This window comes from Anopheles bellator, chromosome 1 (assembly GCF_943735745.2).
Source record: "Anopheles bellator chromosome 1, idAnoBellAS_SP24_06.2, whole genome shotgun sequence".
Classification (NCBI taxonomy): Eukaryota; Metazoa; Arthropoda; class Insecta; order Diptera; family Culicidae; genus Anopheles; species Anopheles bellator.
In genome coordinates this window covers 34,869,619-34,892,911 of record NC_071285.1, presented here as the reverse complement: position 1 = coordinate 34,892,911, position 23,293 = coordinate 34,869,619, and the positions used below count along the sequence as shown (strand labels likewise).

General features: G+C 48.9%; 3 protein-coding genes across 3 annotated transcripts in view; 2 read left to right on the top strand and 1 right to left on the bottom strand.

Annotated features, from left to right (window-relative positions):
* Nucleotides 1-22,001, top strand: part of LOC131206291 (cell adhesion molecule Dscam2) — a 27,049-nt gene extending 5,048 nt beyond the window's left edge. Inside the window, exons 7-24 of the mRNA XM_058198796.1 lie at nucleotides 3,581-3,698; nucleotides 4,459-4,673; nucleotides 4,808-4,935; nucleotides 5,010-5,315; nucleotides 7,068-7,199; nucleotides 7,409-7,558; nucleotides 7,707-8,189; nucleotides 10,052-10,268; nucleotides 10,355-10,759; nucleotides 10,822-11,438; nucleotides 11,509-11,670; nucleotides 13,393-13,539; nucleotides 13,647-14,366; nucleotides 19,897-20,335; nucleotides 20,414-20,823; nucleotides 20,886-21,074; nucleotides 21,144-21,324; nucleotides 21,625-22,001. Of these exons, the coding sequence (XP_058054779.1) occupies nucleotides 3,581-3,698; nucleotides 4,459-4,673; nucleotides 4,808-4,935; nucleotides 5,010-5,315; nucleotides 7,068-7,199; nucleotides 7,409-7,558; nucleotides 7,707-8,189; nucleotides 10,052-10,268; nucleotides 10,355-10,759; nucleotides 10,822-11,438; nucleotides 11,509-11,670; nucleotides 13,393-13,539; nucleotides 13,647-14,366; nucleotides 19,897-20,335; nucleotides 20,414-20,823; nucleotides 20,886-21,074; nucleotides 21,144-21,324; nucleotides 21,625-21,763 (5,158 nt within the window). The 3' untranslated portion in view covers nucleotides 21,764-22,001. The remainder of the gene's footprint in view (nucleotides 1-3,580; nucleotides 3,699-4,458; nucleotides 4,674-4,807; nucleotides 4,936-5,009; nucleotides 5,316-7,067; nucleotides 7,200-7,408; nucleotides 7,559-7,706; nucleotides 8,190-10,051; nucleotides 10,269-10,354; nucleotides 10,760-10,821; nucleotides 11,439-11,508; nucleotides 11,671-13,392; nucleotides 13,540-13,646; nucleotides 14,367-19,896; nucleotides 20,336-20,413; nucleotides 20,824-20,885; nucleotides 21,075-21,143; nucleotides 21,325-21,624) is intronic.
* Nucleotides 18,095-18,804, top strand: LOC131206293 (uncharacterized). The gene has a single exon (XM_058198798.1). The coding sequence runs from the start codon at nucleotides 18,193-18,195 to the stop codon at nucleotides 18,739-18,741; it is 549 nt and encodes a 182-aa protein (XP_058054781.1). The 5' UTR covers nucleotides 18,095-18,192; the 3' UTR covers nucleotides 18,742-18,804.
* Nucleotides 21,904-23,293, bottom strand: LOC131206292 (cytoplasmic tRNA 2-thiolation protein 1). Its single transcript, XM_058198797.1, has 2 exons — nucleotides 23,176-23,293; nucleotides 21,904-23,109 (listed from the first exon to the last, which is right to left on the bottom strand). Exons 1-2 carry the CDS (start codon nucleotides 23,221-23,223, stop codon nucleotides 22,129-22,131), a joined length of 1,029 nt encoding a protein of 342 aa, XP_058054780.1. The 5' UTR covers nucleotides 23,224-23,293; the 3' UTR covers nucleotides 21,904-22,128.

The window sequence follows — 23,293 nt, the reverse complement described above, 5'->3', positions numbered from 1 at the left end:
GACCTAACCTCGCGCGGTGCACCCACGGTGTTTACTTTGTTCCGGGCGGCCAACAGGGGCCAACGCTTATGTATCTTCCCCATTCGTCGAACTGTCGGGCTGATCATAATAAATTCATTTATGATCCATTGACGGTGTACGGCAATTTGCGGAAGCTTTGATCATTGGCCGTGCTGTGGCTGGAAACCCTTCCGGTGTGCGGTTCCTCCAGGATCCTCCGGGCCAGCGATGCCGGCGCTAAGCGGAGAGCGTTTTAAACTCTCCACATCGATGATTGACGAATGGTTTATTTGATGTTTGACGAACGCTGAGCAAACTGGCCCCGGCCCGACCGGCAGGTTATCTTTAACCGCTCCGTCGGTTACGCACGGGTTATGCAGGCCAATGTTGCTAGTAACGTCGGAAGGACTGCATTCTAAGCAGCGCGTTAATGATGGATGCAGAAGTTCCTAGAAGTTGGACGAGTTCCCAGAACTGCCCAGAACGCGGTGATGGAGACTCACTGAAGACCGTACTGACTTCTACTAAGAATGATTCACTTTAGTATTCAGGTTCAGATTGAAATTCATTTTACTATTCAGAATAGACTCCCTGAGCATGAATCCCTGAAGTAAGAAACTGGAAGGGCTTCAAAATACGCTTCCGAAGGTGTTGTGACGTCATCATTTGATGAAAAACGCTTTTCAAGCATGATTTATTTGGGTCTGAAAACAGATGGAAATCACTAGGGTTCAAATCTGGTGAATACGGCGGATACTCCAACAATTCGAACTTTAATTCATAAATTTGTGCAATTCAATTTGCAATTTTGCACGCAGTTTTCTGAAACCCAAAACTTCAGTCAAAATATTGATTACACTACGCAATGACATGGCTTGGGCTTGTACTAAATCTCTTTTAGTTATTCGACGATTTTCCGATGCGATATCCTGTATTTTAGTACGATCACGTTTAAACTCAGAAACCCCTCTTTTATTGTACTAATTGAAGGTGAGAGTCCTTATGTACTTTCAACATTCATTCATAATTTTCCTTTGCTTTTAAACCTTTCAAAAATAAAAATTTAATCACTGCACGATACTTGATTTTTTCCATTGTAAAAGATACTGTGACATGTCGATACTAAATGGCTTATAAAAAAACGTCTGATTGAACTAAAACTTCAGATACGTTCTAATACTAATACTAATATACTAATTTAAAAATAAATCAGGAACGCAGTAGCGCCCCCTGTTGTCGAGGCTCCGAATTTACCTAGTAATTTTTTCCTAGTAATAGTAGTAATTTTTTAAGAGAGCTTCTCCTGCTGTTTTATACAGGGTGAGATGAAAAAACTACAACCAACTTCAGACTGCTGTCATTTCTAAACCTCTCGTCCGATAGTTGTCAGATTCATTCCAGTTACAGCTCATTATATTGTTTAAAAGCGTACAAAAGCATTTTCGTTGGAATTTTTCAGAAAAAAAATATTCGTGATGGAATTAAAGCGTAACAGTGTGATTTCATTATATTTGGCTGGAAAACCACAAGTGGCTATCGTTAGATCCCTCCAGCATTTAAATGTCAAAAAAAGTTAGACTCGAAAGAGCCACAGACTTGTTTCGCTTGGCCGAAAGTGGTGAACTGCCAAATTTGGTTTTCTCCGATGAGCCATTCGCCATTCATTATCCAGCGTTTTGTAAACAAACAAAATGATCTCGTTTACTTGCCAGAGAGGTCAGCTGAAAATTTACACCTTCGATTGTCCACTAGAACACCAAAGCGCCAGCCTTGGTGATGGTGCGGGCCGCCAAACAGCCGATGGTCGCTCTCCACTCGTTTTCATCGCCCGTGGCGTCAAAGCAAATGCCGAATATTGTCGCGAAAATATTCTGGAGGTTGCATTGAAGCCTTGGGCACGCGGCAAACATTTCGGCCGCAGACCTTGGACATTCCAACAGGACTCAGCACCATCGCACTCAGCACCATCGCACTCAGCACCCAGAAATGGTTAAAAAATGAGGTTCCTCGCTTCATTTCCACCGCACAATGGCCACCAAAAACTTCGGATGCCAATCCGTTGGACTATTGTGCCTGGGGTATTTTGGAGAGCAAGGTTGGCACTAAAAAATACGAAGCTGTCGATCACCTCAAGGAAGCGCTTCGCTGAGAATGGAACAAAATACCGCAGAGCCACTTTCGGGCAGCGTGTGACGGTTTCATTGGCCGTTTGAAGGCCATAATTCGTGCTAAAGGTGGCCAATTCAAACAAATCTAATTTTTTTTTTAATTTTATGTTATTTCTGACATTTTTACTTTGTTGCAGTTTGTTCATCTCGTCTTGTAGATACCTTCATAGGATGCAGCCCATCTCTTCGTTTTGGGCCATCCAATCTGGTGACTCTGTTTCCACTTGTCCTATCAGGATCAGTTATGACATCCGGTACGATTGCTACTTTCGCTTCGTCAACCCACCAATTGCGCTTGTGTGACTGTCGAAGCCAAGATTATGTCAGCTTTGGCCTGACCCTCAACCCAGGTTTTATGCTCAGGTCTGAAATGTCTCCAGAGTTGAAATATTTGAACATCAGAGCGGTTTAGTTCGGACACAAAACGGATGTCGAAACGAAACACCGAGCCGCTTTTACAATGGAACGCAATTAAGCTCAACACTACCACCGACACAGCCACCGTGTCCGCTTATCACGGCGATGTAATGGCACATTACAGCGGCGCGCATAGTACGTTGCGGCCAACGACATTCCATCGGCGGGCAATCGATGGTTAATGCGTTCGGAAGCTACAGCAGGCGGGTGAAGAGGCGGAAGATGAATTGCAAACCCGGGATATGTTCGGTCGCGTGAAAACTTCCCAGGACCCGGCACACAGACAGAGAGAGCGAGAGAGCGAGAGAGAGAGAGTGATGCGTGCGAACCACATCCATTAAGCGATCCGAAAATCTAAATGAGTTTCGGTAGGCGGTAGGCCGGGCGGCCGGGCGGCTGGGTGGGCGACCGCGACCGGTCAGCCATCCTGTTGGCCACGCATCGGCCATGCGTACATCGATCTCCGGGCAGTCCGGGAAGACACCTCCGCTCCTAGGTGAGTAATAGTGAACCAGAGACCGGAGGCCGTGCGTCGGTGTGGCGCTGTGGTTCGTGCTGGGTGTGCCGACAACTCGGCCATTGTTTCGTGCCCCGTGGTCGTCCCGGCTCGGCTATCCGCCCATCTGACGCTGATACCGAATTATCAGAGCGTAAACTAATTTAAATCGAATTGATTGAACATTAATTATGCACATGGTTTGATTTATTTGTTTCCCATTCCCAGCGGGTTCGATGATGTACCTCGACATCGATGATGCTTCGATGTATCCCTTCTTATCACGCGCTCACGTTTCCGTTCTCTCACTCTTTCTTTCTCTCCCTTTCTCTCTCTCACGCTCTCTCTCGCTTTCTCTCTGCCAATTTGTGACTTCGTACTGCCCAACGATCGGTTTTTATGCGGACGAAAACTGGACTGCCGGCTGCTGCTGGTATTCTCTGTTTGTGCCGCCCGTATCGTCCCCTCCGACGAACGAACGCACATTATGCTCCGGTAGCTGGTTTCGAATATCTGACACCGGCTCGTTATATACCGTGCCGTCCTCGCAGCGCATCGTGCCGTCGCAGTCATTGCTATTCATACGAAACGCCGACGAACGGGACGCCGGAAGATGGGTAATTATTTACGTATAATAGATTCACAGCAGCTCCCAGCATGCCGACGAGCTCCACCAGCAGCACCACCCCCCGGCCAGGTGGCACCGACACTTTGCACCGAACCCTTAATGATCTGCCCCGATGTCCGCCTGCTCAATTGTCGTCCTGCTGGCGAGCGTTACACAGGAAAAAAATCAACGATTGGCAACGCAACTCAGTCACCCATTTGCGATATTTACTAATGCGAGCCGAGCATTTGTTGGCCATGTCGCTTGCCCACGGCCAATTGTTCCAGTTTCCATACCAGGGTCCAGGGAAGCGGCGGGAAGTCACACAACGTATCCATCAGGATCAATATTTTCCACCCGATTGCCGGTCACTCGTCGATGTGTCGGATTCTGTCCGCAATGTCAAATTATTTTCATGCCATTCCCTCGGGTTCATTTGGAACGTTCCATACGCCACACGTTCGTGCGGTTCGTCCTGTGTGATGCCTCCCATTAGCCCATCGGTGTCGGTGGTAGGCGGTTTTGTCATTCCGATCCCGATACTGGGAAAAAAAACTGGCCGGACTTGTTTGGAACAAATTTTCATCTCTTGTCTAGTTTTGGACACTTAGCTAACGTTCTGTTGAACAGTAGGCAGGACTTGGTAGTTCACCTAGCAACCCCTAGCAACCTAGTGTTTCGAGAAGGAAGAAGGAAGAAATGAAATTGAAAGCAACTAAACAGAACAACAATAAACGGTTTATCAAATGGCCACACGTTCCGCACCGCAGATATGCAAGGCATTCAATCAGTTCGGGGAACAGAAGCTGGAAATCCATCTCACCGTCAGCAACGAGCTGATGGCCCACATTCATCCACAAGTCCAGATCATCAACTCGGGCAGCTCCGCACTCCTCAACTGCACCATCTTCGGCAGCGAAGTGAACAAGATCGATTGGTTCCACAACGGGCAGGAACTGTTTGCCAACGGTCGCAGCGAGCGCAGGTAGGTCGGGGGGGAGAACCGAACAATTCAGGCTCCCCAGGTGATGGCTTTTGCCACCCTCCTCTCTAATCACGGCACGTTCTCTCCGTTCTGTCCCCGATTCTGTCGATTCCGACCCATCACGGCGGCATCAGTATGAGCTTACTGTCGGCGAACACACTCAAAATTGATAGGGTAAGCAAAAAGGATCAAGGAATTTATCAGTGCATCGTGTCGAATGCACGCAGCAGCGCTCAGGGTGCCTCGGAATTGAAGCTTGGAGGTAAGCTGTGACCGGCCCGCCGGCGACCCCCCCCCCCCCGGGACTCATTCCGTTTTTGTCGACCTCTCTCACAGAGAGCCCACCGGAGATAAGCTACGGTTTCGTCGAACAGAACGTGCGCACGGCGGCCTACATTTCGCTCAAGTGCTCGGCGGCCGGCTCCCCGCCACCGCAGTTCGTCTGGCTACTCGACTACCAGCCGATCCTGGACGTGTCGTCGCTCCACCGTTACACGATGGACCAGTTCCTGGACATCAACAATTACGTAACGACGCACCTCAACATCAGCCACGTGCACAGTGACGACGGTGGCCTCTACACCTGTGCCGCGGCCAACAGCATGGGTTCGGCCGCCCACAAGGCGCGGCTCAACGTTTACGGTAAGCGTGTGGCCATGGCCGTTCCGCCTTTTTGGGAGATCCGTTACACGATCACCCAACGGTAGTGTGTCCTATTAACACCCAAACCCAAGCAGACGCAAGGACGAGCAGGGTAGTGAGAGATCTCTTACAGTGTGTGGCGTCATGCGAGAGGCCAATTTTTGTACTTCGTTGATTCTGCGACTGAATTCTGCGATTGAAACCCGCACCTGTGGGCTTAAATAATAGTAGACCGGGATGAGTTGGCCAATTCGCTTGGCCTGCCTAGAATTGTGAACTCACAGCAACTCGAGTGCTGGAACACTGCGGCTTTTCAAGATACCGATTGTGTGACCGATGGGCTAGAAAGTCCCGGACCTAGGAAAGAAAACGCGATTTTCAAGGATCCATCAAGGGTTCGATCTGCATCAAGAGCAACTAGCATTCTAGCGCCGCAATTCAAAACATTTAACAGTTCGCATCCGACATTTTCGAGATCCGGTTTTAACCGGTTTTGCGATGGGATTGAGTTTTGTCATTTTGAAAATTCAGCTTATTATGGGTCCTATTATGATTCTCAAACTCGATCACGAAGTTCACTCAAACGGTTATTTGAGTTCATTTTGCTATCGCGGCACTCGATCCAGTTTCCATATCGAGAGCTTTCAACGCGATGAACTTTTTCTCTCGATCAATCGAGTTCTCACTGCATTATGGTTTTCAATCGTTTACTCGAATTTGACAAACCGACTTCCGTCAACTTTTTGCTACGGAAGAGCCGTTCGTTGTTAGGATGTCTTTGATTTTATCAATTAGTTTGTATTGTTTATAGTGCACCGTGCAAAGATAATGATATTTTCAAAGATAGTTTATATTTTGGTGATAAAAAAATTCAATTTGTCAAATTTATATCGCAATACTTTGCGATGAATCTTTGTATTTTCAATTCCTTCACTGTTATCTATCGCTATCGGAAACGTAGAAATCAATTTTGTGGAATTTTTAATGTTTTCTGGTGTTACCAGTTACATTTGGGGGCCGCCACTGAGTTTTGCATCGCCGGTGTCTCTACGACCACATTCGAAGTCAACCAACCTTTTTATTGTTGGTTCTGATGGGACCGGAGTCCTTATAAGACTTTACAAACCATTGTTTCGCCTGAACGGTATTTTTCCCCCTTCCAGCAGTAGTGTAACATTAAAACACGAAATTGAAAACAACCAAAGTAGGATAAGAGTGACAATAACTCACAAACTTATGAGTAGAATATTATGAAATTTTATCATCTTTCTTTTGGACGTTAGTACTAACTGAAGAAGAAGTTAATGCAATAAGGCAAACGCCAACTATATGATAGGCCCGCGATTTTTCAGCCCATGTGTTATCTGCGTAGAATTGGAACGGATTCTTCAAATCCTTGTGTTCTCCTTGACATTGATTGTTATGATCAGAGTTTGATGGGATGCTTTTTCAAAATACTTCAAAACAACGGTACAGTATACTTTTCGAGGTCGAGAGAAATGCCTCCCAGCGCCAGGATAATCGTTTCGTTCATCACCGGGTGACGTGCAAACAATCTGGCTCCGGCATTTATCTGCGGCCCGGGGGCCAGTGTTTGTCAGCTATGCGACGGGGGGTTCTCGTCCACTGTGTCCACTGTCCTCGACCGCTGTAGCACGCGCTGTAGGAGATTTAAAATAGTGCGGTTTGGCCCAACCGTCCGGCATTTTGCACCTGACCTGATCCGCCGGCATCTCGTTTCGCATTCCACAGGACCACCGTACGTGCGTGCCATCGGACCCATCACGGCGGTGGCCGGGGAGCCCATCGAGCTGCACTGCGCCTTCTCCGGCTACCCCATCCAGGCGGTGCGCTGGATTCGGGGCGGAAATGAACTGGTTTCCGGTAGGGCGTAATGGAAAACATAATATGCAGCATGCGCCTCGTACTGTTGTCGATTAAATGTAATCCACCCTCGCTTACTCCGGTTCCTTCTCTCGCCCCCCCTCCCCTCTCTCTCTCTCTCCCCCCATCGCTCGGTTTCCGGTGGTCGGTTGGGCAAACCGGTTTTTGTGGATCCTGCCACTCGGACACTCTCGTTCGGACGTTCACAGGCACGCGGTACAGTCTGGCGGACGTGAAGCACGGGGGATATTTGAAAATTTATACCGTCGACCCGGCCCAGGACCGGGGACCCTACACGTGCATCGTGACGGGACCGAACGGGGACGAAGCACGTCGGGAGCTGCAATTAGTGGTGCACAGTAAGTGTTGCAATCGACACCGCCCGACGAACGGACGGCAACTTGTAGCGAAGTCCGTCGGGGCGCGAAGTGTTTGGCTTTCTTTTGGCACATTTGATACACATTAAGCTCGCCTCTTTCTTTCTCTATCTCTCTCTCCGCGCCTCAGGTCCACCCGTTATAGAGCCGTTTTCGTTTCCGAAAACGATGAAGGTCGGAGGCCGCGCTCAGCTGACGTGCTCGGTGTCGGCCGGCGATATGCCGATTAACTTCAGCTGGAAAAAGGACGGCACCACGATCGCTTCGGATCTGCACGTCAGCGAGAAGAAGGAAGAGTTCTTTTCGCTCCTCGTGCTGAAGGACATTACGGCGCGGCACAGTGGCCGGTACACGTGCTTCGCCGCCAACACGGCCGCCCAGACGAACTATACGGCCGAGCTGCTCGTCCAGGTTCCGCCGGCCTGGACCTACGAGCCCCACGACATCGCCGTCGTCCTCGGGCATCCGATCGCCATTCCGTGCGAGGCGGACGGGTTCCCGCAGCCCAAGATCACTTGGTTCCGCGGCAAGGGCAAGGTGTCGACCGACTTTCACTCCATCCCGTCGAAGAACAACTCCCTCAGCATCAACTATGCCACGTCGCCGGATGCGGGTGAGTAGCGGGATGGGATGCCATTGTTTCACACAGTGACGGCTGCCAATTAGATTCGATACGCTCCAGTTTCGACTGGCGTTATGATGAAGCTCACGAAACGACGGTGGCCGGCGGTGAATGGAATTGATTTGAAGTTTTAAAGCTTTCTATATACGTTACGCAACGTGTTTGCAACATCATTGTCTTCGGGACCCATTGACCTGCCGGGACATAAATTCTTCGACCGAGTCCACCAAGAGTCAAGGAAATTATGTGCGGAAATCGTCAAATGTAAGCTTATTAGCTCAAAAATCGAGCAAAGATTCCTGCTACAGTGCAAAACGGTTGTTAGTTTCGACCATCGACCAATCCTGAATGATGTGGTTCCGTGAACTGTTACAACTGACCCCAATACACTTGGGGTTTAAGAAGGGCAGAGTCCATTGCGGAGCGCGTCACATCGTTGATGAATAAGTTAAATAGCAATGGTCACCGGATGGTATCTTGAGGGAGTCTTGTGAGTGATGCGCAACGGTTGGCAACATAACCGTTGTGAATTTATTACTATTTGATACTTGAACGGTGAGTGAAAAATATGCTCTTTACACTAGTTAGGACTAGTTCGGTTCGGACCCTAACAACTTTGAATTTTACGTTAGTCTGCCCATTCTGTCCGGGCAAAATGTGAAGATAATAATAACGAAAGCAAGTCCATGCAGTTTTGAACAATGATCAATAATGGACGGCAGTGTCATTTTGCTGTTCGTGTTGGTTGAAGGCGTTTTTCCCCAGCGAGGCTTTTGGCTTAAAACGGATTATGACAAGGACCTTTTTTGCTGCTAGAGAGTCTCTACAAGTTACTTACTTAGTTAGACCACTGGAATGATTTTTTAAATGCTTTACTCCCCATAATGTGTGCATTAGGCTTTAGTTTAGTTCGACAAAATCCCAAATCCAGCACTAGAAGTGATGCATAAATCATCGGTAACTTTAAAGTTTGCTGCCGTACGGTTTTCGCTGTGCTCTAGAAAGTTGATACATTGCTTCCATCAGTCGTTATGTCGAGGTTGAACTTTAGCGGCGAGCTTCGGGGCACAAGAAATCGGGACGAAATTCTTGAAGCTAATCTGGATCGAACGGTTGAAAAATATTCCACAAACCTTCTTCACCGAACCGGGCCGTGCACCTTAGAGTCAGGTGTGGGTGTTTACTCCCTAATACGCAGAAGGTACATTGGGGCCTAACACATAGAACATCTATGTATTTCGATGGCTACCACACACATAGAACATTCCCCAAAAAATGTATGTGAATAATCTGGTTCCTGAAATCCTTTCCATAGATGAGAAAGCATTGTTAAGAGTGGAGATCGTTAACAGATGTAGATAGCAATCGCATATTTATTGAAAAACGGTCTAATTAACGGACCGCTAAACTCGGCACTCGGAGGCGTGTCTCGTACCTGTGGCTCCCAACATACAGGCGTTGTTTAATGCAATTCATTTCCAGCGACACCATTTTCAAATGAAATCATGCGTTCAAATGGCGTGCCTGTAATAAGGCACCCAATGGCGGGGGTTTGGACGTCACTGGCACACCATCAAAAAGTTGCAATCGAATCGGTGGTGGTGAGCGAAAATTACATTCACGACACCACGAAAGCTTCCAGGACGCTGTTTCCGACGTTACCGTTTAGGCAAAGAGCAAACATTTCGACGCGCTTTTCGCTAATGAACGCACGAAATGTAATCATTTCGAAATGGGTTCAAAAACGTTGCTAGGATCCTGGGGTCTGGTGCCGGGTCGGTAGTGCTTCCCGTTACTCGTTTGGGGTCTACATTTGGAGCTTAATATTGTGTTTTCTCTTTCGGCGCGAACAGGCTACTATATGTGCGAGGCGGCCAACGGGATCGGGAGCAGCCTGAAGAAAATCATCCACATCGACGTGAACGAGGCCGTGCACTTTGAGGCGCCGGTGAAGAACGTGTCCGCCCGCCGGAACGACGCCGTCATGCTCGAGTGTTTGGCACTCGGCGACGAGCCAATCAACATCATCTGGACGCACAAGAGCCAGCGGATCGATTTCAACAACTACCGGTAAGGGGAGCGGGCCAGGAACGTCGGCCTGTCAAATTATCCCTCGATCCATTAATCCGCCCGACGGCCGCCCGGGTTGTCCGCAGGTACAACATTATCGAGATGAAGGAGAGCGCCGGGGTGCGATCGCAGCTGTCGATTAGTCTGACGGAGCGGTACGACTCCGGCAAGTACGTCTGCACGGCCGAGAACCTGTACGGGGCGAGTGAGCACGTCATCTACCTGGCGGTCCAGGAGCGCCCCGACGCCCCGTCCGACCTGGAGCTGATGGAGGTCACGAGCCGGAGCGTGCGGCTGTCCTGGAAGCGGCCGTACGACGGCATGTCCCCCGTCCTGAGCTACCTCGTGCAGTACCAGCCGGTCAAGCTGGGCAAGGATCCCGCCGCGGCCGCCGCCGCCGACGGTGCGCTGCTCGGCCCGGATGTCCTGGCGTCCTGGGAGAGTCCGCTGACGGTGAATGTCACCTTTTCGAAGGTGAACATGATCAAAAGGTGGGTCCGAATTGGGTGACGGTGACCGAGGTATAAAATTTCTATCAACCAATTACCATTAGCAGCATCGATGGTGGCGTGCGCGATGAGACCAGTCTCGGGGGGCTGCTGCCGGCCACCCAGTACCTGCTGCGCATGCTGGCCATTAACGAAATTGAGTGCTCCACGTTCACGAGCCCGCTCGTGGTGCGAACGCAGGAGGAGGCCCCGAGCGAGGCGCCCGGCGGGCTGAAAGTCAAGACCGGCGCCATGGGGGAGCTCATCCTGACGTGGCAGATCCCGAACCGGGCCTCCTGGAACGGCGAGCTGCTCGGCTACACGGTCAGCTGCGTGGAGGAGAAGACGAACATCAACTTTATCGCGAGCCCCGGCAACATCTCCAACACGACGGTCACGGTGCACGGCTGGGCCACGACCAAGACGCTGCTGGCCCGGCTGAAGAAGTTCACGCGCTACGCACTCCGGATCCGCACCTACAACGGGGTCGCGCCCGGACCGTGGAGCAGCGTCGTGTACGGTACGACGCTGGAGGACGCCCCGGAAGCCGAACCGCAGAACGTGTCCTGCGCCAGTCTGTCCTCGCAGAGCATCAAGGTGCAGTGGCAGGAGCCACCGCCCCAGTTCCACAACGGGGTGCTTCAGGGCTACAAAATCCTCTACCGCCCGCTGACGAAAAACAGTGAGTTTCCCTGGGGGAAGGGAGGGTGCGGGGTGGGCCATTGCACTGTCCTCCATTTTCCCTGTTGCAGACGAATTTGTGTACCCGGTCGAGATCAAGCGCACCTCGAATTTGGAGACCTATCTGCACGCGCTGATGAAGGCCACCAACTACTCGATCCAGGTGCTGAGCTTCACCCTGTCCGGCGACGGGGTGGCCAGCGTTCCCGTCTACTGTGCGACCGAGGAGGACGGTAAGCTACCCCCCGGCGGGCGGGCGGGCGCGCGGAACCAATATGTTTAATGATATGCATTGGCATCGCGGGCATGCGCCCCTTTTGCATTCAAATAGATAAATTGCCAATAACTTTGATCATCAAAACTCCCGGGCCGGAAGGAGGGGGGCGGGGGGTGGGTCGGAATGGCGGCGCCGGGGTGTTCACGAATATGCAAGATCACGCAGCGGCCATAATTTCTCGGGCAAATAAATAGATGTGTGCAGCGTTCCGTGAATCCGGGCGCTGTTCGTCCTTTTGAAATGGATGGAAATGGACAGAGTGCTCGCTGAACAGTGTTGATGGAAACTATTCGCAATAGTGGGACCAATGGACAAAATCTCGTCCAAGAACTTTCGTTGGCTCAAGAGTTTGGGATTCGCTGGAGAAAATTAGGAAATATTGGGTGTAGCAATTATTTCGTGCGGTTTTTGTTCGACATTATTGTCAGTCGTTAGCTACTACTTTCGGCCATCTTTTCGATAGTTCCTCGATTCCGTGTCGATAGAACTTCTCATCTTTAGGAGCGATCCCCTCAGAGACCCATTTTTCAATACTTTCATGGGAAGTGAACCGCTGCCAAATCGTTACTTATGCAACGGAACAAATACTAGTTCAAAAGAGCAGCATCTGGTGAATACAGTGGGGGGTGACAGTTCTAATCCGGCATTTTCCAGATAGGTTTTGCGATGTGGGGTCGAGTTTTGCCGTTTTGAAAAATCAGCTTATTATGTCTTTTATCTCATTCTCGTCGTTGGCCAAAGCATTGCTTCAAATGCATTAATTGTTGTTGATGGGACTGTCTTTCAACAATTTTATTACGTTTTAAAAGCTCACAGTACACCACACCTTTCATATCCCACCATATGCACCGCAAAACTGTTGCACAGTGAATACTTCGCTTTGGTTGCGATGGACCTGGTTCACCAGGCTGTATCCAGGGCTTTTTGCATCTAGGATTATTGTACTAACTCCGCTCTTCATCACAAGTCACGATTCGGTACAAGCATCCCTGTTTTCTGCCATGGAAACAGTAATGAAAAAGTACTCCCCGCAAAAACGCTTTACCAGGAACAAAACTTGACATGTTCAAATGCTTTAAAAAGTGTGATAAAAACAACATTTGTGACATTTTGTGAGTAATGCGATCTATTGTACAACCGCACGAATTAATTGCTACACCTAATATTAAAAACTTCTTTCCAAAGTGTTGAGTCTTCATCTCAATCTGTACAAAAGTTGAAAACCTCATTAAGTAAGTAAGAACCTCATAAGTAAGAACGACAGAATTGTCGTATTTGGCGCTCGGAAAACCCACACAGATGTTGGCTGCAACCGATATTTTGGACCGCATCCTCGGAATCCAAACACTGATTTGAGGACCACCCTACAAAAGAATTATGCATTGCAGCAGTCCTCCTCAACCTTCTCAAATAACTGCACCCGGTCCGGTAGATATCGGATATCAAAGGTGCAAATGAGGAATGCAGCCATCCGTTGCAGCCATCGCGTCACAAAATGCTGCAGCATAATTAGTAACATGATGCGAAAGGAGACGCACGTAGCTTTTGCATGTGTAACCAACTAACCGCTCGGCCACGCTAACCCGGGCTGGGACTTATTGACACCGTTTGATTGAGGGCTTGATTAACGTGGAACAAATTCGTTTCGTTTGCGGTTCATTTCTTCCCGCGTGTGCAGTACCGGAAGCGCCGGCCGGAATCAAGGCCCTTACGTTGACGGCGGACTCGATACTGGTGTCGTGGCTGCCGCCGGTACATCCGAACGGACTCATCACTCACTACGCCGTGTACGGGAAGGAGCACGGCAAGAAGGGATCAGCAAAACGTATTTATCTTGATTTAGTTCTCGCTTCCCCCGAGCACCCGTCACCGTTCTCATTTGTCCGTTGTTTGTCTTCTGTCCCCTCGTCCCCGGTCCCCGCCGGGCGGTAGATAACATGGTGCGCGTCGACGAAACCGGACGTCCGTCGATGTTCGAGGTGCGGAGCTTGAGCGAAAACAACAAGTACGACTTTTGGGTGACGGCCTCAACCGCCAAGGGCGAGGGCGATCCGACGCAGGTCGTCTCGCAGACCACCAACCCGCGGCCGCCGGCCAAAATAGCGTCCTTCTCGAGGCTCCTCAAGGTGCCGGTGGGCATCAGCCTGGTGCTGGAGTGCGTTGCCGTCGGCAACCCGACACCGCGGACACGCTGGCTGACCAAGGACCAGGCGGTCACCTTCAGCCAGTACTACGTCATCTCGCAGGGCTTCCTGAAGATACATAGTGTCGAGCCGCAGATTGCCGGTAACTTCACCTGCTCGGCCAAGAACCTGTTCGGTGAGGACGAGATACACTACACGCTGATTGCGCTGCAGACCCCGAACGTGACGCAGCTCTCGATCCAGTACACCTCGTTCGACAGTCTGCGCGTGACCTGGGAGGTGGCCAGCGACGGGGGCGCTCCCATACAGGGCTACAATCTCTACTACCGCACCACCGGCGGCGGCGGCGGCGACACGTGGTCGAGCTCGGCCATAGCGAACGATCAGATGGCCTACACGCTGAACGGGCTCAAGTGCGGCACCCAGTACATCCTGAAGATCAACGCACACAACAAGGTCGGTGTCGGAATGTTCACCGAAGAGCTGGCCGTGCGAACCAAGGGAAAAGGTAAGTGGAGCGTACCCAAAATAATCCCCACTTTGAATGGTGATTCCGATGCCTCATTCGGTCAGGGTTCTGTCGGTCCGCAAAATGGTGCTCGTCGAGCAGCGCTACTAAATGTCTACTAAATTTCGTTCGTTCGTTCCAAATGGGCGTTGCCACTCATCTCTGCGAAGTGCGTCTTCCACCTTCGAACTTGATTCTTGAATGCATTATTTTTTGAAAGCTAAGGTACAAAATGCTGGAGATATCGGGATGCTTTCATTTTATGTGACAGTTTCTTGAGGACCACAAAGCTTACCCCGGAGTGGTACCATCTGAAACACAAGTGCACAAAAGTATTTTAACATTTTAAAAGCATACCGAAACTTTCCAGGAAATCAGTTGCAATAAGTTAGAGAGACGGCTCGGAGTCTTGTAGTCCCGAACTCCTGAAGCAAAGTTGCCACTTGGCTAGGATTGTAGAAAGGAAACCCTTGGCCTTTATTTGGCTTGCCTCTACGGCAGTGACGAACCATCCACAGTTCGGTTCCTTCATTCCCTTTCTAGCCAGCGGCCATTGCCGGAAGAGAAAGAGAGAGAGCCTTCGAATATAAAACGGGAAATCTCCATCTTAAGCCCAGGTCGCAATACTTGGCCAAACAGTATAATCCATCTGCTTTATTAATGCTCGGTGTGCATATCTGAAACTGCCCTGCGGTGGTATCTCCTCGCTAACCGACCGGTCCTTCTTTTCGGCCCGTGCCCAGCCCCAGAGCTGGACTTAAAATGCATAATCTTCATCAAAACACGCTCACGTGCATTTGGGGAAAGTAGTGCTAGGGAAGATCCGGCCGCAAGTGGGTCGAGGCAAGCAGCGCAACCTATCTGAAGTCCCAGTGGCGTTCCGTGCCGTGGCGACTATTTGTACATGATAAATGCCCCGAGGGTGGTAGATGCCAGAGATAAGGCAAACGTTGGCACTAGGTTAACATAAGTTTCACACTTATTTACATATACGCCATGGAATTGACAATGCATTCGGATGCGCTTCCTCGCTTCCGTAGCGGTGGCGCTATGTGGCGCTTCCGGGAAGAATTTCGAGATTCATTTTATTTACAACCGATATGAATATTGTGCCGCCTTACGGTTGGACAACTTGGGAAAAGATTGGCACACTCACACGGACACATACCAACATACTAGGCATGGGTTAATTCGATTAGTGATGCAAATTGATTTATTTCACACCGACCGCAACCGACACCGAACGGCGTTTTCCCGGCCCGGCCATCTACGGAGTTGGCTACGGATTCGCTTTCGGCCCCTGCGCTGTTCATACCCGGTTCCCGGTTCGGAATGGGAGACAGGATAACAGTTTAAAATAATTTAAAACATCAAAACCCTGGCCACGGAGCGTAGCCAACGATGCAGAACGGTTTGTTTCGCATTCCATAATTATCGAAACGACTGGCCTCAAGTGAGTGGCCACCACATTCGTGTACGTGCCTCTCACCCGGCAATGTCTGCACCGCGCCCTCCAGTCGACACATCGGTCTCCTGGCCCGCCTGGTTCGAGGAGTTTTGCAAATTATGCAACATTTCAAAGACCTATCTCCCGTCGTCGGATGCATATCTGCCTCCTCGCTAAATGTAGCTCTAGTTGCGTTTCGAACCCCATTCATGGCGGCGGGGGAGCCTGTGCCACTGAAGCCCCGATGCCTCTGCCACCGCCTCTCTCACTGATAACAAATGGTACGAAAAATCTTGACACAGACGAATGATAAGCGTCCCCCACGGGGCGCCGGGACGGAGCCCGTACAGCATCATTAAATGTACGTTTAATTATACACCTCAATGAACCCCAACCTAATACACGGTTGCACACATACGCTACTGGAGCAGCACACGTACGGACACCGTCGCCGGGGGTACGGGTCCATGTGGCTGCAACGTGGCCCGAATGCCCGGCCTGAGCTGTGCCCATTTCCGGGAGGACAGTTCGCATCGATGAACGCCAGCGCCATCTAGACCGAAATCCGGAATCCTTCCTTGCATCCGGTCCGGCAGCCCGGTTGTGCGAGAAAACAAAATACAACTGGTCTTCGTTGACCGGACCCTAGCTTGGCGGGTTTCGGGGCTGCTGTCGATAGGTGGCCCGGGGTTCTCCACAAATCCCCAGCCTCAACGTTTGAACTGGTTATCGATCGTGCCGGTTGACAACTGCCTCCGGCTATGGACAGTGGCAAGTTCCGAAGGTGTGCGGACCGAGGCGGAAGAGAGAGGGGGGCAAAAATAACACCACCAGCGGCTCCTGAAGTTCTGAAGAGCGGGATGTAATTGAATGGATTAATTTGACTATTTAACAAGCCGCCTGTATACGCACCACGCAGAACGTGGGCAAAGGGCGTCCAAATGGGGTCCCGGGTTGCACTTTGTCGAACGCGCTTCACGTAGCAGCGAGCGTAGTCGCTAAATTGGGTTGAATGTTTAATTTTTTACACTCCCATCTCCATCAGCTTGGCCCAGCCTTTCGCACGCATCGGTGTGGCACAACATGCTTATCACTAATTATTCCGCGAATTTGCTCCCAGTTCCCGGAGGGGTTGCTCTGCTCCACCACTTGCCCTCACTAGTCAAACTGAAGCGCGAAAAATAGGTTTTAGCTTGAATGTTGTCGGTTCGAACCAATTGTTTAACGGTGAAGCCGTGCAACTGTTGGAAGTTTCGACTGTTCATTTCGTTTCTCGTACACGGCCCATCATCATAAGTTAGGAAGTTGTAATTCATATTTTGCATTGTGTTTATCATGTTATTTTAAACTTGTTTTCCCAGCTGAAATTCGACTGAAAAATAGTTCAAAAGAACATCGCACAACGATTGTACACCCTTTTATACTGCTTTGCAATGAAGCCACTTTAACGCGGTACTTTGCAAAATGAGGCCCATTTGTTACACTTTTAAAAACTTTAAAGTTTCACAATATTCATAAGAATCTTTTGACTAGTTGTTCATGTTATAACGCTTTGCCAAAAGTGAAAATGAGCTCTGTTTCGGATTTGCCAAAACTTCATTCGAGATTTATAAAAATTGAGATTTTTTTTCAATTGAATGTAGCAAAAGTAAGTGTCGCAAGCTTTGGTGCATGGTGGTCTGGAGAGAACAGAGAGTCTAGTGGTCATATACCCAACTAAACGAATATACTTTACCTCATGAGAAGCCCTTCTATATGAAGGACCCATACCATATATGAAGTCCTAATTCGTTTTTTCTCCTTGGTTTTCGGTTGAGGTTCGAAAGGATTTCGTTGGCAGAATCAAGGCTAGTCACAATCTACGATACTGTCAGCAAGAGATTATGAACCAAAACAAACGATGAACGGTGGAGAGTAATATCAATTTCTATCGTGTTGAATAATATTTTCAATTAAATAATGGATCTGTTCGAAAAGCTTGTATTCTTCATTACTAGGTTTTCTTTCCCAATTAAATGTATTCAACTACTTTTCAAATGATCGCCCAAAGAAATCCAAATAAGCATCAAATGAAGCAGTGCAGCGTAAAAAAAAATTGATGTGCTTGAAACGGGGAGAATTTTTTTAAGAAACCAAGGGAAATATACGAACATTTTCAAAAGGTCATGTCGGCGATGTTTTATGACTACGTCTAAAGACATCGAACGGAGCGACTGTCAAATTGCTGTCACGATTTGGATTCCCGCGCTTGCTGCGGTTGTCAGTTTACGACAAACCTTGCTTGGCAAAACATTTCAGTTTTGCTTCACCGCGTTGTTTTGCTTGTGTTTTTCGTTGAGAAAGACGCCCGTTATATTGCGTGCCGAACATTTTCGGAGCATGAGCAACAAAGGGGCCAGTATTGTATTATCGGTTGACTCGGCTGCTAAACAGGAGGAAATTACGAAAGCAGCCCGCATGATGCTGAAGGACGTAAAAAACACCGCTGGCATCGAGAAGGAAAATCACAGCTTGGGCCATAAAATGGCCAAAGATTTGCTTTTACCATCCAGCAAGGGCCCTACGGAAGCGAAGCGCATGAGATCCGTCTCCTCGAAGGCAACGCAAACGACATTTTTCGAGGAAGCCAAGCTGATGGAAACGAGCGTCGGTGTTGATATACTTCGCACATTGGATGAAAAACGTCGTGTCGCCCTAGAGACAACGCTGGCAGAAAATCAGAAGCTGACGGAAGAGCTTGCAGCAGCACAAGAAGAATTGCAAATCATGAGAAATGTTATCTCCGAGTATGAAGATCTTGTCGGTGTCATGAAGGACATGCTGTCGGACTGTACTTGCTCGACCCAAACAAGCATCGATAAAAATTCTTCGTCAAAAGTTGACGACAGCGGATTTGCTCCTTGTCCAGATTCCGACAGCGACGAATAAAAGTACAATTTATGTATGTTACACTAAGCCTCTCGAACTGAATGTATAATAAACATTAACTATAACGTAATGGTACACTTTTCAATGGATAATACGACCTGTACGACGGTAAACAGTAGGTGCAACATTCGACAGCAAACGATAAGCAATCGCTTGTTTGGAAAAGTGTAATTTAATGATTGATTATTCATTTCAAAGGATTCAAAGTCGCCCGATAGGTTTATATATTAGCCAGATTAAACATACGGCTATCGTGGATACAAAAGCTATTAAAAGCAACCTGTTAAAAGGCTTGTTAAATGCTAACATGCAAAGCATCAATGCTTTGTTGACTATTAATCAAAGGCTACTTTGATCAGTCACAGTCCAATTGGATATTCTGTTTCCAGAACAACCAAAATGGTTTGCAATTTGGCACGGACCTACCCTGTTTGTCGATAGTATTAAAACAACTCTGCTGAAGCTAATTTATGGATAGGTACTGGATGTGTGACAAGCGTAATCAGTTCGTCCTTTGTAATGGAAGTTAAACAAAAACTAAACAAATCAATTATATCGCCACTGTTGATTGAGTGATGGCAATATTGACCATCGGTGGGTCGTGTGCAAATAATGCTGGCTCCGTAATGTAAATAATTTCATTTAAAACTTCTTTTAATTGATTAACAACCAACAGCAAGACACGCCAACTGCCAACGCCTGGCTTCAATTTTGAGGGTAAAATATTGTTTTCTTGTGTGCTTTTGCCTTAAGTTTCTTTGCTTCTTTATCAGTTCAGTTTATATTTTTTCTCAATAAAAAAATGCAATTTAATGCTGCGGTGCCAGGTTAGTTGATGGACCCATCAATATAAACCATTCGAACGTTTATCGATGGCTTCATCCCTTTTCAATCAATATCCCGCGCCTTTCATGCTTATTCTCTGCGAAGTTTATAATCCATCACTCAGTTTGCGTGCTTTTGGGGAAGACTGGGAAGACCTTGCGTCTTGTACGAGAAGTCCGAGACATCAATAATTTATCGAGTTTTTCGACCAATCGAGTAGCTATATGAAAAACACTACTTCAAGCAACGATGACAGTGAGATTTTTTAAATTTTGTGTTGCAAACCGATCGTACGAAGTTATCTCACGATACTAACTTTCTCAATTGCAGCACCTCACATACCCGAAGAACGAGAATTGTTCAACACAAACTCAACTTGCTTGAACTTGTTCCTCACTTCCTGGCTAAACGGTGGATGCCCCATATCGCACTTTTCCATCGAGTACCGCAGACTACACACGCCCTTCTGGACGATCGTTTCGTCCGATCTCTCCGGAACGGACCAGCACACCAATGGGAGCATCTCTTTTTGCGATTTCGTTCCGGCCACGTGGTACGAGCTGAAGATCACCTCCAATAATGATGCAGGAAAAACGATGGCACAGTACAACTTCGCCACACTAACCCAAACGGGTGAACGGGTTCCTCCGCCGGAGTACAAGGCGATGGAGGAGGAAAGCAACGACACGGATCTGTTGCAGCAAGAAGAGTTTCAGTGGCTTCAGTCAACCATTATGATCGTTACAATCATCATCGTTGTGCTGTGCATGTAAGCGTTACACAAATTGTATACCTACGACTTTATGCAGATACTATCTTCATGCAGAACGTATGTTACCTTTTGCAGGGTCATTGTAGCAAAGTATCGTGGCATATTGTGCTTCACGAGTACTAGTGATCGTTACAGTACGCAAACACTATCGGCAGATCTTAGCTTAAAGGAGCAATCCGAAAACATACGCAATCAACAGGTCTACAGCGCCTCACCGGTCAAGGTGATCAATAACAAAGACGAAAATGCGGAGATGTACGAAATATCTCCGTACGCCACGTTCAACGCTAGCACGGGCCGACTGTGCAAGGAACCGCGAAGCCTAAATCCATCGAACATAGACTACTCGTTACAATTCCGCACCTTCGGGCATCCGGAGTGTGATTTGAATGCTACCGCTTATCCCCTACTAGAGAGCACCGGGCACATGCCGGGACATATCAAGGGCAAGTCAAGTTGGCATAAGCAGCAGTTTTATAATACAGGTGAGTTTGGGGTACATAGAAACTGCGGTCCAGGCCTTAATCGACGTTTCCTTTTTTTGCAGACGAGACGGCCTTACACATGCCGAGCTCAACGAAATCCATCGTCGGCAAGTGGGACGATGGTGCTTTGCGGCGGATGGGCCAAAGAAATTTCGGACCTAGCAACTACTCCGAATCGGACAGCAGTAGTCCGGTCAACGAGTTCTCGAATGCTCCCACCTTCCGAATACCATCGAAAACCCCGTGCCCAAGTAAGTGTGGCCGATCGAGCAGACGGGGAGGAGAAGGGAGCGAGCCAATAAGTTTCTTTCGCTTCCCAGACACACTGCACCACGAGTCCAGCACGGAATCCATTAAGGAATTGTCGCCGGTGCGTGACCACCGTGCAAACACGCCACGCCATGTGCAGGCTGCCTCGGCCAAAGGTCACTTCGGGCATCAGCTGCGGACCGCTAAGGACAATCATTGCCTAGATATGCAGCCATCTTCAAGTACGCACAGGTAGTTCAGGTACCTAAATCTCAGATCCAAAATCTAACCAGGGAGCACCCTACTGCATTGCATCGTCCCGAGTCCCTGATGTGCTAAAAAAGGTACCGGCGATGGCACCGATTCCCTCTTTTTGGCCCTCGCCACTGCAGTAATGTCTCCCGAGCTCAAAATTGAAACCCCGACTGCCATATGCTCTTATCCACACAAAAGTAACAAAAACTATACGGATTTGGAATACTGCCACCCATCAGCGGTACACTGTTGCAAGGCGGACAGATGCCAGTAATCGCATTTTGGCTTCGTTTGTAGATACCACAATAAGACCTACGTGACAGCGGCCGAGTTTAGCGAAACGGAAAGTGATCGGGAGCGGGCACTAGATCTCGAAGTGCAGCGTGCCATGGAAAAGGCCATACGGCAGGATGAGTGCAAATCGTCAACGAGATAGAGTGCTGTTACTGCCAAGCGTTTTAGAAACATCTCTGTCCCTTTATCTCTCTCCTTCACACGCGCAACCTCCTCCACGAAGAGATCCTGCATTCCATGCAATAGTTAAAATACATAAATAGATCAATCGATCCATCGCTCTTTGAAGGCGCGATCTCAAGCATCCGGTACAGTTTCCCTTCCTATCCATCGTCAAGCAGTGTAATGTCCTGTAGTGTAGTGCAAAACTTGTCGTTATCGTAGCGCAGTATTCACATCGTGAGATTTTTTATAAATTCATTACAGTTAAATAAACGGTATTTGTTTACATTTGATGTACTACACTGGTCCGTTGCAACGCAATTGTGTGTAACTGGTAGCTGGGCGCTAGAAATCGTTTTTCACAAGCCTTGCTTTCTCGCGCCATTGTTGTTCCTGTAGGGCCACCATCCGTTCAGCTTTAGATTTTTTGCCGATGCCAAGCTTTGGTAGTCCTCGATTTAGCCCTTCCAGTAGCACGCACGCCTTGCACGGTTGCTGCGAGGACACGAATCCACATCGCCCACAAACACCCCGTACAGGTTTCTTAACTGTTCCCTTAATCAGCAGCTGCTCTCCGGCGTGGATGATATCCATGATAGCCGACGGGCGCACCTTCTCGAGATCTTTCAGAAAAGCTCGGGCGTGGCCACGGTACGCGTTCGGTGCAAACACACACTCGGTGGAAAAGTACACCAGTTTCTTAAAGTGCGCGTACATGACGATTTCTTTTTCGTAACTGTACTTTAGCGGCTTCACCCGTGGGATAGTGTCGTTCGCCTTCGATCCGGTTTTGATATCACAGCAGCGTCGCAATCGGGCAGTGTCACCTCGCAGGATATTCATGATTACCGTCTCGGCTATATCGTCGGCATTATGCCCGGTGGCTACGCAGTCCACTTCCATCAAACGTGCGCCCCGATCCAGCGCTTGTCGTCGAAATACGCCGCAGAACGTGCAATTGTTGCTCCGCCCGATCTCGGCCACAATCCGATCCATCGTCCAACCGTACAGTTCTTGATACGAAAGTACTCGCAGCGGCATACCGTAGTCGTCGCGATTCTGTGCCACCGTTTTAAGACTGTCATCCCGATATCCGGTAATACCTTCGTCGATTGAAAGCAACACCAGGTTCAGCCCGTAGTTGTACCTACGGTTCAGCACGTTCAGCACGTGCGCCAACACGGTGCTATCCTTGCCGCCGCTGGCAGCAATTGCTACTTTATCGCCCGATCGGAACAGCTGCTCCTGCTGGATCGTGTTGTGTATTTCCGTCTCGAACGCGAGAAAGAAGCAGTCTTTGCACAGTGTGTCGTTCGTTTTCGGTCTCTAAAACACACATGTTAAACGCTGAATTCACAGATTGAAATAGAAAATTCTCGCAGGGATACTTACTCGCATAAAAGCATTTCGCCCACAGTGGCTCACGCAAGGTACCGGCATTCTGTCGCTTCCAAACTGATCCTTTTGCAGCACAAATTGCTGTACACCACTGGAAATGGACGAAAGAAAA

Bases quoted from the DNA above. Each gene is read 5' to 3' on its own strand.
- LOC131206293 (XM_058198798.1), top strand. From the start codon at position 18,193: ATGAGCAACAAAGGGGCCAGTATTGTATTATCGGTTGACTCGGCTGCT.
- LOC131206292 (XM_058198797.1), bottom strand. From the start codon at position 23,223: ATGCCGGTACCTTGCGTGAGCCACTGTGGGCGAAATGCTTTTATGCGA. The intron at 23,110-23,175 runs GTAAGTATCCCT...TGTGTGTTTTAG, and splicing joins GGCGAAATGCTTTTATGCGA to AGACCGAAAACGAACGACAC.